The sequence below is a fragment of the Prionailurus bengalensis genome, chromosome C1 (assembly GCF_016509475.1).
Source record: "Prionailurus bengalensis isolate Pbe53 chromosome C1, Fcat_Pben_1.1_paternal_pri, whole genome shotgun sequence".
NCBI lineage: Eukaryota > Metazoa > Chordata > Mammalia > Carnivora > Felidae > Prionailurus > Prionailurus bengalensis.
In genome coordinates this window covers 174,113,421-174,130,319 of record NC_057345.1, presented here as the reverse complement: position 1 = coordinate 174,130,319, position 16,899 = coordinate 174,113,421, and the positions used below count along the sequence as shown (strand labels likewise).

The 16,899-nt window shown below is 35.5% G+C and overlaps 1 protein-coding gene across 1 annotated transcript in view; it reads right to left on the bottom strand.

Moving 5' to 3' along the window:
- FSIP2 (fibrous sheath interacting protein 2) overlaps positions 1-16,899 on the bottom strand; it is a 98,970-nt gene that overhangs the window by 46,990 nt on the left and 35,081 nt on the right. The window contains exons 15-16 of the mRNA XM_043577241.1: positions 13,075-13,111; positions 1,870-10,819 (exon numbers count right to left, since the gene is read on the bottom strand). Coding sequence (XP_043433176.1) covers positions 1,870-10,819; positions 13,075-13,111 — 8,987 coding nt within the window. The remainder of the gene's footprint in view (positions 1-1,869; positions 10,820-13,074; positions 13,112-16,899) is intronic.

The following is a 16,899-nucleotide window of genomic DNA, read 5'->3' as shown; positions in this document are numbered from 1 at the left end:
TTTCCTCACCTGTAGAATCTTAATTTTAGCCAAAAAATTGAGAAAATAATCCTAAAGAATTCAAGTCTCCAAGTCAAGTGCTGATATCTGTCTTGCTTAAATGGGTAGGGGCTCTAAGAAGCTGCAAATCATACAGAGAAATGATTTCCAAGTTTAATGTTATAATCTATCATGTCTCCAGTGATCTCTAGAGAGCTCATGTAATTAAATTTTTTTAGTGAAAACATTTAATGTTAGGCTATTCATTACTTTTAGGATGTGATGCAATAATGACTTGATTGAAATGAAAATGTGCTAGGAAGGCTGGGGATAGGTTGCAATGTCAGCAGAACTGTAATCCCTCGATTATAGTTTGTCATAACTCTACTCTTTTTTCTATTCAACAGAGTATTTATTGAAAATCATATACCTACTTAGGATGGCCAGCTTCTTGGAAGTGGCAGCCAGAAAAACACACTATTATTTCCTCAAAATATCCTCCAAATGTAATTATCTATTATATATCTGCATGTAAAGTCAGGCAACACTCTGTGGAGATGGAAGCTTTAAGCCTGGCCTTGACTGCTAGACAGGATTTGGTCATATTGAGATGAAGGGAATGAGGAAAAAGAGTATTCTAAGGAGAAGAAGGAGCAGGAGTAAAATCACTGGAAGGCCTTGGACATGTCTGGAAATAGAGAATAGATTTGATAGAAAGGGACAAATACCAATGGGATGAATTCATGAATCTTCTCTTTTTTCCCCCCTTTATTAGTCTCTAAATTTAGTTAGGCTATGTTTGGAGAAAGTCTGTTTATGAGCTTGAAATTGCAGACACACAACTATCCATCTTGAAAGAATGCCAGTTTTGGGGCACCTGGGTGGCTTTGTCAGTTAAGTGACCGACTTTGGCTCAGGTCATGATCTTATGGTTCATGGGTTTGAGCCCCACGTTGGGCTCAGTGCTGACAGCTCAGAACCTGGAGCCTGCTTTGGATTCTGTGTCTCCCTTTTTCTCTGCCCCTCCCCTGTTTGCACTCTCTCTCTGTCTCTCAAAAATAAGTAAAAAATGTTTTAAAAAAATTAAAAAAAAAAGAATTTCAGTTTTAAGGATGAGAAATGATCTCCCTATGCAGGTGGGTAGGACTGGTAGTATGTGTTCTCCTATTAAAATGATTGGCAAGTGATGTATATGAACTGATATTACAGCAACTAATTATTGCAATTATTGATCCAGTTCAGGGACATTTTAGTATTATTATATTAAATTTTATGAAATTTCCAATAATCAATAGGTTTTGAGATGCAAAAATGGCTATTACATATGATTTAACCTCTTAGAAAAGAAGTGAAAATAACTTTGTGAACATATGTTTAGACTTTAAGGATTGTAAGAATAGTGGAATACAAACAAAACAAGATTGGTAATACCTCTGTCCTTATAAATAATGACTAACAATGGCAAAGAATTCAACTGTACACCTTGGAAAGAGAAATTGCTAACCTTCAATCAATTAACTGTGTATTTGGTATGGGTATAAAGAAGTCATGCAAAAAAAAAAAACAACTTTAAAAACGCTTTGGAACTTGTATCTCATAATCAACCCAAATCCCCTCCTTTAAAATAATCCCATTTTTTTCTCATCTGCATATATGGAAAACAGCAATAGACTTACTTGTTCAGATTCAAGCCAGGTGTATGTTAAACTTTTTTTCTTTCTTTCTTTTTTTTTTTTTTATCCTGATATATTAAGAAGTAATTAAATACTCCACCTCCAAGGCTGTTTTTAGAAAAGCAATAAATGCAGCTTCTTGGATAGAAGAGCTTTTATACATATCTATTTTTTTCTGAATTATACCAACTTTTAAAGTAGGTTGTTTCTTGCTTACCTCTAGTTTCAAAGTTCTTGAAATATGTGACCACAGATGTGGTGATATGTCTTGCTACCAAATGAATTTCATTTGGACCCAGCTCGTGATCAGCAAAAGTGATGACTTTAACTTCCTTCAGGGTCTTTATCTTTGGGTATCTCTTACTTTCCCATTTTTGCAATAAAGAAAAATCTCCTCTACTGGCTTTAGGTTTTTTATTTTCTTCTTCAGGTATACAGCTGTTTTTTTTATCACACATTCTAAGCAGACTTTTTTCCTCATTCTTTTGTCCGGATATTATAGACACAGAGTTTTGCTTTGATATGAAAAATGGTTTCATTGTTTCCATGTTTTCATTAATGCGTGGTTGACTTGGAAAACCATAGCTTGATAGCACAGTACTGACAATATTTTCTGCAGCTAAACATATTTTGAGTGGAGATACAGTTGTGTGAATTTGGTTTGGCTCAACTGGTTTTAGAGTTTCATAATGAAATACTCTCGGATTTTCACCTTTTCCTATTTCTATGAATGACATGACTTGTTTTAATGCTGCTTCTGTGGATTCATTTGCTTTATTAAACAGTTTTTGTAAGACACTTCCTTCAGGGAGAGAGCTGATTCCTTTCATGGTTTGGTCAAAAATGCCAAAGTTCGATTCCCTCGGGCTGTAGTCTTGTACTGGGTTTCTAGAGCATGATGTTATATTTTCTGAATTGAGCATTTCCATTGGCTCTGAGCTTTTAATTGTACCTTCTACAGAGGGTCTGGCATATGAGGGTAAGTTCGATGAAGGGTTATGCCTTTTTTTTGTATTTTCCTCTGGATAACACACAAAACTAGGTACACTGATTTGTGAAGGATTATTTCCCAAAGTAACTTCCTTTAACTTTGACATGGACATTTTCATATCGGTTGCCAATTCAACTTGATTAACAATATAGGTATTTTCTTTTCCTTGGAACAAACTTTCCTTTGGAAGGTTATTGATATGAGTGCACTGGTCCATTAGTGTGCCAATGATCTCACTTGCTATAACAGTCTCTTTCAATGTACTAACTAAAGATGGTTCCACTTGGCTTATTTCTTTATCTAGCTTGTTCTTAATTATACCAAGCATGTCACTGACAATATTAACAGCATATGTAAATAATTCTGAATGGAATGAGTGAACCTGTAGAAGGGTATTCTGTATGTTTTCCTTGGAAATAATAGTATTTGAATTGGGTTCATCAGAAAACTTTTTCAATGGTTGTAATTTTGGCAGCATGTTTTTGCTTAATAGCCTCTGTTGGATAGGGAAAAAGTTTTCTATAGGCATTTTCACTATTTCCGAAAACTCATATTTAGAGATATACTTAAACTGCAAATCTACAAATGACTCTAAAATGTTTAAAACCCTTTCTATAATTTCTCTAACAATTTGGTTGCTAGATCCCAGAGAAATTTGGTTTATTGTCTTCGTGTTAGATATTGGTACACTGCCGAGGATGTCCTTGATTGGCAAATCATATTTACTTTTAGTACTAATATGTTCTTTTCTACTTGCTAGAGTTTCTTGCCTACCTGGAGAGGGCACCTGGGACAAAAAACAGAGCTGTAATTTTTCAAACAGCATTTCAATAATTTCCCTTCCAAACATATTAATTTGTGCTTTGGTGTCTTCAACTCTAGTAGAGGTTCCTTTAAAATGATTATAGAACCTGCTTTCACAATCCTTAAGATGTGGCAAATTTAAAAGTGAAAGAGAATGTTCTAATTCTTTTGTTTTCATTGGGATTTCAGTCAGCACATTTTCAGCTATTGTCATTAGTGTATACTTTTCATTTTCCATATCATTTGATTCTGCTTGCCATTTGTCAAACAGTTTTTTAAATACACCTTCTTTAGGAAAAATCTGTTCTAGCTGTGAAGAAACATTTTCCAAGTAAAAACATGCTTGTTGTTTGGCAATATACTCTGCATCTGAATTCCCCTGTGTAAGTCTGAGATCATCCACATGTGAGCATTTGATTGGAGAAGCCACATTGCGGTTACTTGTAGCATATAATCCTTGCAAAACTGTGTTAACTATTTTATTTGCTGCCGTGATTTGATCGAATGGTAAAGCTTTAACATTTATCATTGCTCTAGTTTGCTTCATCTTTTCAAATTCTTTCACAATTGTTTCCAGGATATTACTTACTATATCTTTGGCATACATTTTTAGTTCTGAAGTGGGCAGTTTCATTTCCAGTAAGTTTTGGGCATCACCTGTTGATTGGGTGTGTGGCAGCCCAGGGGTAGCCTTGGACTGATTGCCTTTTGGAGTCTTCTCTCTAGGACCTAACTTGGTCTTGATCTTGACCTTAGAACCACTAGGTCCTAGGTGTGATTTTGTTTTAAATTTAGGCAAAGGAGTAACTTTTGATTTTGCTTTTAAACTTGTTTTAAAATCTGGTTTAGGGCTGCCCTTAGAGCCCACTTTAGAACTGTGTAGCTTTAGAGGTTGCAACTCATCAGAACAACTTTCAGGGGACAAGGTCTCTTCTAGATGAGCTGAGGCAAAATTTATGATCTTATTAAGAACTATTTGGACTAAATCTTTCCCCACTTGCAATGGTGAATATTGAAAAAAATTATTTTCTAATAGAGAGACATTTTGACTGCCTGCATAAGGATAAACCTGCGGTATCACACATCTGGTGGGATTACATCCTTTTCCTACTTGTTTAGTTTCTTTGATGCATGCTGCTTTCTTAGACAAGGTATCATTGTTGTCAGATGCTTCTTTTTTGTTACTTTCATTTAATGATGTAACTATAGAGTACATTTTCCCCAAAACACTTTCGACTATGTTATTTGTTACGCTGTTAATCTGTGATTGAAAGTTTTTTTGTGTTATGTCTGACGTTTTAATTTTAGAATTAGATACAAAGTGGGGGATTTCATTAAATGGCTGCAAATGGCCTATGATTTCCATTATTCTTTGATGAACTGTAGTTAACACTTCTTCCACTGCACTGAGCAGTGCAGCCTTTTCTTTTTGTTTTGATTTTCCATTTCTCATAAATATTTCTTCCAAAAAAATATTCTGGCTTTCTTTTTCCAATGCCATTTGGTTTTGTTCTAAAGGATATTTTGAAAACTGAGATAGTTTATTTTTCTCTTGCTCTCTTTGTCCTAGCAATATTTCATTTGATACAGTTAGTTGTGAAAATAATTGAGGATTGTCTTTTGAGTAAACACTAATTTCCTTTGCAGATCTTTTATCATATAAACTCTCTAAGATACTGTTCACAATTCCACTCACAATGATGTTTTCTTGGAATAAAATGTTGTTTGGATATGGATACATCTTTTGGATTTCTAAGTCTAAGTCATTTTTAATAAGTTTCAAAGTGGCACTGGCAATGATATCAGCATATTCCTTAAGAGTAGCTTGTGATAGATGAACTGGGGACTCAAGGTTTTCTCTGTACCTTGCAAAAGTGGAATCTGTGAGTTCTTGGCTGAGGATAGTTTTAGTGGATATTTTCAGGACATTTGATTCCACTTGGCTTGATTCATGAAAGATGCTATCATCTTGTTTACAATTTTCCAGTTCCAGGCTATCGAATGGCTCTTCTTTAGGCTGGAAAGCAAGAATAATTAGTGAATCTATTCTTTCTGTGGCAAAAGCTTCTAACCTATTGAAAATAATTTTAGTAATGAAGTTGGCATTTTCCTCACATGGGTCAGGAGCAGATTTATTGTCTTCTTTCTCTATTGTTATCTGACAATCATCAGCATAAGCTGATTCCAGATTTCTTGAGGATGGCCAATGCTCTGTTTGTCTTTCACTTTTTGACCCCATAAGAGGAGGCTGTTGACACTCTACTTTTGAAGATATGTCACAAACAGTCAGGGGCAATTTTGCAGAAGTAAGATTCTTTGCATTTATGCTAAGCATGACAATAGAACTGAGATTATGAAGAACAATATCCACTATATCATTAGATATCAAAATGACATCTGATTTAGGCACTGAAAGTTTTGGGATAATCTCATTTGCATCCTCAGTGAATATCTCAGAGTTTGCTCCAGAATGTTTTCTAGCTATGCTACATTTCCGAGTGGATGTGGCACAAGGTAGATTATTCTGATACAGTGTTTTTTCACAAATATCACATAAGATACCTTCAATGGTATCTTGTATTTGAAACTGAAGTACTTTTCTATATTCAGTCTTATTAAACAGCTTTTCAATAATACCTTCTTGTTGATCGGAATTAATCTCTTCCTCAGAATTGTTTTCGTCACATTTTCCTTTACATGACACAATATCTAACACCGTGTTAACAATTTGACTTGCAATATTTTCAGAAACCACAATGTTATGTGTTAAGAAAGGACTTCTTCCCCTTTCTTTATCTAACCCATGTTTGATTCCTTGTAAAATTTTTTTAGCCACTTCTGTTGCATATGTATTTAATTTATTTAAGGAGAGTTGGCACACTGAGTTGGTCTTTTCTGAGGTAATACGATCCACTGAGCAAGGGGAAAATTGGTCTTCAGAATACAAATCTTTGACTGATAATGCTTTGCTTAATGCATTTTTATCCAAAGCCACTGGCACTGTGAAGTTGATTTTGGGACAAAAGAGAGATTTTACTTTGGAAGTAGCAAAAGTTTCTAAATTTGTTAATATTGCCTGTACAATATCTTCAACTACATTTACTTTAGCCTGTTTGTCAACACTGAATCTGGACTTAGGAGTACAAGGGTTCTTGTCTAGCACAGTAACAGAAGACTTCCCTCCATTGGTGTGTTCATGTAAAGAAACATTTGCTCTAAAGGTGATGGTTTTATACCTATTTTCACCTGTGTTTCTTTCTGGCATGGCAGCTGCATAAAGCTTATGAAATACAGTTCTAACAACATCATCTGCCACTATGATTACATCTGCTTCAGACACTAAAGGACCCATCATTTTATCTATTTTATCTATAAATTGAACAGATGTTTGAGGAATTGGCTCATCAGTGTTGTGAAGGATGCCACTTAAATGAGAGTGGGATAGAGAAAGCACGTTTAACTGATTGACCAACGCACTGTGGAAAATTTCATTCAAAATGTTTCTTATAATGGGAACGACTGGAGATTTCTGTGGTTCTTTGAGTTTCACTTCAATTTTGCTTAAGGCTCTCTCTAGAACCCACTGTTTAAGAGAATCTGATTTAGTTTCTTCTCTTAATAATGTTCTCTCCACAGTGAATTCTTTCTCTGTATGTGAGGCATCTTCAGGAAATGAATCTGATTCAGCACCTCCAGGAAGAAAATTTCCATAGGTTGGCCTGTATTGATAAGTTTTAGTGACTCCCTCTTCAGATTCAGTTTCACTAAACATATCTGAGGACACTGCATCTAAAATTAAATTGACTATATTCTTAAGCACTTGTTTCTCAGGTGGTAGGGTATTTACACTTGTCTTTAAATCTAATGAGTTCATATTTAATTCTGTTTGAATAGCTTTCAAAATAGTACTTGATATCTTTTTTGCATTCATGTATAAAGCAGACTGCAATAGTTCTTCATGTGTGTCTGTGAAAATACTGGGACTTTCACATTCCAAGTCGATCTTATTGCTTTTTTCATTTCCATCATTAACACAACCCAGAGTTTCTAAATTTCCATTAGCAAACCTTTCCAGTTTAGCAAAAACCATATTAAGAATATCTGAAGCTACATTTTTCAGTTCATTTGGATGCATTTCTTTTGTTTTTCCTGTTTTGGAAGTCACCGAAGCCATGGTTTTTGTTGTGCTTTTTGTCACCTCTTTATTACCCTCCTGAATCATCCTGGAAACTATGCTGGAGATCATGTCAGTGCATTTGGCCATTTCCTTAATAATTGAAGCAAATGATAGGCTGCCGATATCAAGAGATTGAGACTCTGAGACAGCTTTAAATCCAGAACTTACAAAACTGGTATCCGTATCAAAACTGCATAATTTTGCAAGGATGTATTCCAAAATTGTTTTGGAAATGATCTGAATATTAGACTTCAATGCAGGAGCCATTTGAGGATTTTCATTCTCTTCTCTGCCTTGTTTACTACCACAAGGTGGCTGATGGTGAGGATGGGCTCCTATGAGCTTACATAACATTTCATATAGTATTTCTCCAATACTGTCTAACACTCGCAATCTGGCATTGCCTTTGAGATCTTTTGCATTTACAACACTATGGAGAGCACAGGGAGTAGCCAAACATTTGTGAAAAGATTTTTTATCCTGCCCACTTGGCAAAATGTCTTGTTCATCAACATCGTCAGATCCATAGGAAGTTGCAGGCTTTGGCTGGTCTGAAGGGAGTGAAATATTGCTTTGATCTGAATGTCCACTAGATAACATTTCACAAATACAAGTTAATAACGGAGATTCCATAAGGTCATCATTGAGATTTGAGACAAGAGATTCTAATTTATCAGTGTCAGCAAAAAATCCTTTACCTGTAAGCAATTTGGCAGGGTCTATTTCCCTATGATTTAGGGTTCTGTTACTGAGTTCTAGTTCATTCTGGATAGCACGCAAAACAATGTTTACCACTTTAGTTGTGTAAGTACTAAGTTGAGATTGTAATGAAGATTGCCTCACAACTGAAGGTTTGAAGACCATCTGCAATTTCTGACAAATGAATAACTTCAGCTTTTTAACAATTGTATTAATGATCTTATCGGCAATGTCATCTATGGGTTGAGGTTCACTTTTTTCAGATTTTAACAGAGAAGGCCTCACAGTATCTACACTGAATGAAGATAAATATTTCACTTTCTTTTCACTGTCAAGCCATATTTTTAATGGCTTTTTATTTGGTGCTTCTTTGGCCATGTGAGGAGTATCAGAACTATCTAGAGAAGTTTGAACTGATGATGAAATGGAACCTTCAGTGGTATTTGGAATGCAGCTTAAGGCCTTATGGAGTATATTTAACACAGCGTCTGTTATTTCTTGAGCCACTGCACCAATTTCTGACATGGAGAACATCTTGTCCATCCATTCTTGATGTGACAGTCCTTGAGATTTTTTTGAAACAAGAACAGAAGAAGCTGCTTTGCCACTTTTACTGTCTAAGTGATCAGAAGATAGGTCCTTGAGCATTTCTGTTAAAATACCTTTAACTATGTTTTCTGAAGCCTTTTGTATGTGATGCTTTTCATCTTGGCTGAAAATCAAACTGTCTCTATTCAGACAGGGTTTTTCCTTTACAATTTCTTTATTATTAAAAGATGGTAGCCCAGTCTTTAATCCCTCATCGCAAAATGCAACTTTGTTTCTTCGAGAAGTAGCTCCTTTAAGTGGCTTGCTATTCCTTTTGTATTCAAAGCAAGTGTTTCCTTTTTTAAACCAATTCTCAGGAATTTCTTCCCGAGATTTTGGCTTTTCATCTTTAAAAGATGAATCAAGCACATTTTTCACAATTCTGTCTATTTCTTCATTATCATCTTCAGAATAAAGGACCATGCCAGGAACATTAACAGGTGGAAATGGTCTTCTAGACATAGGACCATTTGATAATCTAGTGCCAGTAAGTCTGTACTTTCCTTCAGCGTCAGAAGGACTTCTTAGTCTAGAGTGTCTACATTGTTTAACATCTCCTTTTCCTGGCTCCTGATGCAGTTGAGTGAAAATATCATCAAGAAGCTGAAGGAATATTACTGTTTCTTCAGATGCAATAAGTCTCTCGTCATTAAGTTCAGATTGTATGTATCCTAGTATAGTGCTGATTGCTTCCTCTATATAGCCGACCAAAGAGGACTGGGAAAAAATATTTGACATTAAACTTTTTATGTCATCTTTAACAATTAAATTAGCAGCATCAGGTTCAGGACTACATTTCTTTTTGTCGGCTCTTTTGAGGGACATGTATGTTGGGTCTGTCACAGGTTGCTGATCGGAAAGTTCAACTGCATCTTCAAGATGAGGCAGTTCATTTCGCTTACAAGATGCAAGAGTCATCAGCTTTTCTAAAATGGCATGTACCATATCCTCTGCAATGTCACACATGGGTTCCACATTAGAAGGCAGTGAAGCTTTTAAAGGTTTTCCATTTGATGGACTGAGGTATTCTCCACTGGGTATTAAGCCCGGCTTAATGTCAACTGACAGATCTTCTTGTGAAAATATCTCAACACATTTTTTCTCAACTGCAGACTGTAGCTTCTCGAGCATATTCTCCACTATCTCTGAGGCTGTTGAGCAGATATCAACATTGTAAAGCAAGTCTCCCTTTTCAGGTTCACTTTGGTCCACAAAAACTTCAGCAGTAACAGAAGAAATAGAGGGAATGGCCTGTGTTAAATCAGACATTATTTCTTGAAAAATGCTTTCCAAAATCAATTCAGTTTCCCCTTTTAAGTGGCATTTAAAGTTAACAAAAACATTCTTCAAATTCTTCATTTCATCCATGGCTTTTGCTTTTTGATCAGGAACAAGTAGACTCTCTAAGCCGTCTGTTTCAGTAGTAGCATCCTTAGATTTTTTTGTGCCTGTTTCAAATGATGTTAAAAGGTGGCTATCCGATTTACAAGTTCTGAGCTTAGGATTTGCATATACCATACTGGTTTTATCATATTTGAGTTCTGATGTTATAGCTGGCCCTTTCACGTGGCATGTTTCTCCCACAGATGTTCTTTTGATGTGAGCAGAAGGTGGTTTTAAAGGTGTGGTTGGTTGCCTTATTGAGACGTCAACCTCAAAGGCACAGGGCTCTTGCTGAAATGTTTTAGTAGTAGCAGATGCGTAGCTTCTGTATGTAAGCTCTCCACTGCATGTGCTACAGAAACTTGAACTCTCTGAAGAGAGGATGGAGTCAGAAGACCCTGGGTATGCTTTATTCCAGAACCTTTCTTCGTATTTCGTGATGGCTGGGTATAATATACTGGTCACTGTAGCTACAACCCAGGTCATTACATTCTGAATTATACTATTCAGTTCTGCAGAAGTTACCTGGAAATGAGGCAAGAAGAATGAAGAGAAAATAATTTAATAACTTATTCCATTCTGGGACAGAGGGTAACATTTAATTTTTTATATAGAACAGTGCATAGCTGGATACTATCATAAAGAGAACATAATGAATTTATTTAGAATCTCAGATTAATTTCAAATCGACTTATTCTGTACTGTAGTAAAGTATTTTTTGTAGGTTTTCATTTGATTCACATTCCCTCAGAAGTTTTTTATTGTTTTTTCCCAGCATTCATTGCTGAGATAAATGACTTTTTGATGAAATAGAAAAAAAATCTCACCAAACTGCTGTCTAGCTACATAACAATGGTTCTGCAAGCGTTGGCAAGAAGAAACAGTGTCTACAACCCAGAAATATTATTTACTAATATACCAGATTGTTTACAACAAAGTATTTCTCAAAACAGATGTGGTCAAAACATTTGGGTGCTTTCAGAGGCATCTGTCTGTCTAGCTAAGATGTAAGGATGAAAATAAGCCATCTCTCCTTCCCATTCTCTGCTGCAGAGGTGAATCTGTGATTTATATATATATGGAAATGACTGCAGCTAACGTTAAGAATTATTTGATAGCAACAAAGGGAAATGCTTATGGAGACTGAATCACTTCACATTGAATGAGAGTATCAATGCAAACTATTTTAGGTAGGAAGGCTGAGAAAAGATGATGCAATGAAAGAACAAATTAGATAGAAAAAAAAGGGCTCCACTAGACTGGGGTCTGAAAGAGTCAGGAGAGGAAAAGGGTAGAGAAATTGAATTCCTCATTTTGAGCCAGAAATATAAACCCAAGGACCAGATTTGGATAACCATTTTCTTAGTAGTTAATGGTGGTGTCACAGATTACACTGGACCAAAAGCAGAAATAGAATGCATGTGTAGAATTCTATCAACCACAACTTATTTCCTGAAAATAAATTTGAGCTTTATAAAGCTCAAATTCTTTTGCCTATAATAAATGAGTAATCTGCTTTTAAATTGTTATTACTCTTAAGACATAAAGGCTATAAACATAAGTAATTGACCTCAAAGTCTGGAAGGCTAGTATGATTCCTGTAAAGAGGCTGCTGATACCCAACATATTACCTTAAGTTAGCATGGAAGTATTCATATTTCAGGGCAACATTCAAAGAAAATTTAACATCTATACAACATACTCTCTCCTGATATATTGGGAGAGTATTTAGAGGCACCCTAGGGAGAGCAATTCTATCTTATTCTAATTCATGAGTATTCCAATATATTTTTTTCACTTATTGTACAATGGCTAGTGATTTGAAAACATATTTTGGATGAAGGAATATATTGTATAATACTTGTTTTATATAATGACATCCTAAATCAAACATTTTTAAAATAAAATATAAATTTTAACAGAAAAAGTAATTGTTATAATCCACTGCAATACATAATAAACTAAGACATTCTATATACACTACTTTTGTATTCAAACTTTATTACCAGGAATAACTTTTTAAAAATCTACATTATTATTCTTAGGCTAGGTGTGAGAAAGAGTTTCTAAATTTTATATATGAAAGAGAGATATTCCAAAAGTTTTCTAAGTAGTGAAGTATAGGAATTAAAACCTAGTTTTCATTTGCTTTCCATTTTAATGTTAAACTAAGAAATATTCCCTTGAATCAAAGCTTTTATATTTGCTACACACTCTATGACTTGAGCAAGTGTCCATGGGAAAAGGTATGTCAGAGTATGTGTTGTTCTCCAACCCCTTTCTATTTCCTGAGTGGTCTGACTAGTTCCAGACTAGGGCTTTGTAAATTGGACCATATTATCTGCCTATTCCAAGTCTCAACTCATAGGTGACAAGGTACCTTTTTATGTGGCATTCTATGGTGACCAGGCCACTTCTTACTAAAATGTCTAGAGCTAGACCCAGGCATCCCAGCTTACCAGCCAAGTCTGCAAAGCCATGTCACCTAATGGTTTCCCATGATAAAATAGGTTTGTGGTATTTGTTGCTGTCATGATGGCTACATCCTTTAATGTCATTCCACACACTTCTATACCCATGAAACTTCTCTCAACATTATCTTTTGATAAGAACTTTAGATCACTGAAAAATTTAAGAATTAACTGAAAGTAAACTTTAAAGAAAGGCAGAGGAAGACATTAATATCAATAGGTGATTCCTCATTATTTTATTCACATTTTTTTTTCTATTATGACACATTAGAAAGTATGATTAATATGCTGTTCATCAATGATACATACTTTTTCTTGCCAGCAATTTTGTAAGAAGCTCTGTTCTCTGTAAAGTCAAGAAAGGTTGAGCATTTAGTTATTGTCTAGGGTCAAGAATTGATATAACTTTTTCCAAAATTTCTAATCATTAATCACCTGCTTCTTATCTTTATATCTGAGAGTTTTTCTATAGAAATTCAAAAGGAAGAATAAGCTTTATTTTTTGTCACCTCCTCCCCCTCTCTCCAATTTATCCTGCTCCTTTGATACTGGCCCACATACTTTATTGCTTGAAGGTATAGAATTGTAGCTGATGCATAAAAAATACATCTATCTAAAAATTCTACTTCTGACCCTCCTTTGCCATGCCTGCTTTGTGGCTCTCTGGAGGAAGACACAGAATTGGAGAGAGAAGGGGACTTGTCCTTTCTGTTCACTAAAAGGCACCATAAGGTGGCAAGGTATTTGAGAAGACCTTTCTGACAACTCTATGCTCTCATCAAACAGCAGGAAGGGAATATGTGAATGATTATTCAATAACTACGTGTTAAAATAATTAGTTTCTAGCCATGGAATACCAACTTAGATGTAGACCTTTTCTATATATGAAAATATTCTATCATGTTTTCTAATTAGAATTATTTATCATCACACACTAATGAAATAGAAAACACAGTTTCTGAATTATAACAAGTAAAATAACAATAATTAAAATTAGAGGAAAAACAAGTCATTAATAAAACAAGCTCTAAGACCATATGATACTTTCATAAATTTTAACATGGGCTCCTTGCTTATATTCAGGTATATGATATTCTCATATATTTCAACATAGGCCCTCTTCCTACTTTCTTAAAAGAAAATTGACATCCCCTTTCCAGTTTTGAAGGCCTGTACTATCCATTATAAAATTCAATTTTTCCTGAAGTCTGAAATTCTATGAGAGACAGCAAGAATGGGAATTACATCCTAAATCTTGGCAGAAAAAACAAAAACCAAATTCAAACCAACCCTCCCATCCTCACCCCCCCCGCAAAAACACCAAAAAAAACCACCCCAAAGAACACCTTCATTGGTTTCAGCTCAGAAATTGGGCTTGGTAAAAACCATACTTAGACTAAAACCTTTTTTGCAGTATGGAACGTGGAGAATGAAAGCTGATGTCAGTGACATGTCTTTTGGCCTTCTTTATTTCTTCAGGATCTGATTTCTCAGGTCAACCTAAGCATAGTTTTCTTCTTTTAGATATTTTGCAAGTTAGCTCTCCCAGATTCATTTTTCTGTTCCCTTCACATTATACTGTAGAGACCAAATAGAACTCAAGGAGTCCAACCTATTAACTAATAACTGTCTCCAACAGGCTTTCTGTCCCAAAGGCATGTATATGGATCCAAACAAACAGCAAAGACCTAAGAATAAAATTAACCAAATAACATGAAGTTTTATGAAGAACACTTCAAACAATTTTAATAACCAGATAAAGGATGACATTGGTGAAAAAGGCAGAGTAAGAAGCTTTAAAATCTACGCCTCTATAAAAGTAATGAAAAACTGGCAAAAAATTACAATTTCATAGTAATTAATTGTCTTTTTTTTTCAGTTTTCTGAACTCTGAAAATTAACCAAAGGCTTTCAGCATGCCAGAAAATGTTTATTCAAGAAAAATGGTTGATCTAGATAAAAACAGTGAGCTCTGTGCTATTTTAACTTGCCCTATTTCTATCCCCTTTCTCCAGCTCCAAGATATCCTTGAAAAGCAACACCTGCCAAACACAGGGGCATGGTTTTCTTCATTGTGGTATCTGCCTAACATTTAGCATTATGTTTTGAACATAGAAGCTTCTCAATAAATGTCTGATAAATAAATTCCCATTTAAAGTCTTTTGGATCTAGGCCTACTGTCTAATACAAAATTAGTGCATGCCACTAATGGACTTTGAGAACTGGTTCCTGGTTTCTTGCCTTCAATTTTTCTTATATAATTCTGTCAGAGTTATCTATCATGCATACTAATGTGACCATTACTTCCCCCTCCAAACCATCAGAGTGCCACCCATTAAATAAACTACAAATTCCTGAACACAGTCCGCACAACTGCAGACTTATTGCTTTCTTCACTCTGTTACCCCTTACATCTTCCATTCCAATAATGCAAAACTTACTCATTATCAAAGTGCAGTACACAATTATTGCAACTCTGTTTACCGCCCCCCACCCCCCGCTATCGTGGGGTAAACATTTTTGCTTTGTCTTCGTTCTCTTGGTCCTGAATTTCCATGTCTATTTTATAAAAATTTTCTGTGCCTTTTGTATTGACATTAGAAAAAAACTAGAACTAAACAATAGAAGAAAGGGAGGGGAGAGGAGGTGGACAGTAGATCAGATATAATGGTTCCATAGTAAAGTCTTACAAAATCTGGAGTTAAATCAGAACAAGAGGAATGTATGGAACACCTGGGTGGCTCAGTCAATTAGGCATCTGACTTTGGCTCAGGTCATGATCTCATGGTTCATGGTTTCAAGCACTGCATCAGGCTCTGTGCTCACAGCTCAGAGCCTGAAGCCTGCTTCGGATTCTGTGTCTCCCTCTCTTTCTGCTCCACCCCACCTCTCAAACATAAATAAACATTTAAAAAAATTAAAAAAAAAAAAAAGAACAAGAGGAATGTGATATGTGTATGATGGATGGGCATAGTCAGACCAGAAAGTATCTTTAGTTGTGTTTTATTTGTATTCTGACCTGAGGTTAGGCTGGGTAATGCAGCCGTAAGTATTCCTGTCAATTTGGGAGGAACTGGTAAAGAAGCTCCAGGCCATGCACTGAGTTAGTCATCTTCGCCAAGCTAAGATTTTTAATGAAAGAGTAGCTGAAATATTTACTATGAAAGATTCAAATGATTCTGTAGTTCTGTAATCTTGGGTGGGGAAAATAAGAAGGCAAAAATTAAGATTTATGAACCTCCTGCAAACTTTTTAATGAAGAGGTATTTATATTTTCAATAAATAAAAATTTATTTATTCAATAAAATAAAAATGGTCATTATATAAACATGATCATCATTCCTCCACTCCATACTATTGCTTTAAACTGAACTAGTCAGTTTTCTTCCTCCTGCATCTATTACAGTGCTACATATCCTATGAAGTCTCAGTAAGTCAGTCAGACTGACATCGGTCCTAAAATCAAGATCCTTCCTCCAAGGAAGCTTGATCTGAATATTTTGACACCCTCTATTGCCATACATCACTTAACTTTACCCAACCATTTTCATAGTGATTTGGTTTCTTTTTTTTTTTTCAACGTTTATTTATTTTTGGGACAGAGAGAGATAGAGCATGAATGGGGGAGGGTCAGAGAGAGAGGGAGACACAGAATCGGAAACAGGCTCCAGGCTCTGAGCCATCAGCCCAGAGCCCGACGCGGGGCTCGAACTCACAGACCGTGAGATCGTGACCTGGCTGAAGTCGGACGCTCAACCGACTGCGCCACCCAGGCGCCCCAGTGATTTGGTTTCTAAAGTATATGCTAGACATTTTTTGGCATACTACTTTTTTAAAAAGGTGATGATACGGGCCTAAAATAATAGTTTTTCTTCTAAAGTTGAGAAGATCGTACATAACCACTAACAGAATAGGTGACCACCAGAGTTTGAGGAACAGAAATCCCCCAGGCCCCCAAAATTTCTTCTCCAGAGACTTGCAATTTCCAATGTTAGTGGTTATTATTTGGGATTATACTGCAAATACCCTTTAGGAGAAGAATAACTGATGAAGCTAATACTTGGGAATAAACTAATTTACCATCCTTAGGAAGCCAACAATCTCAAAAAGCCAAGAAATGGTAAATGCTTCAAA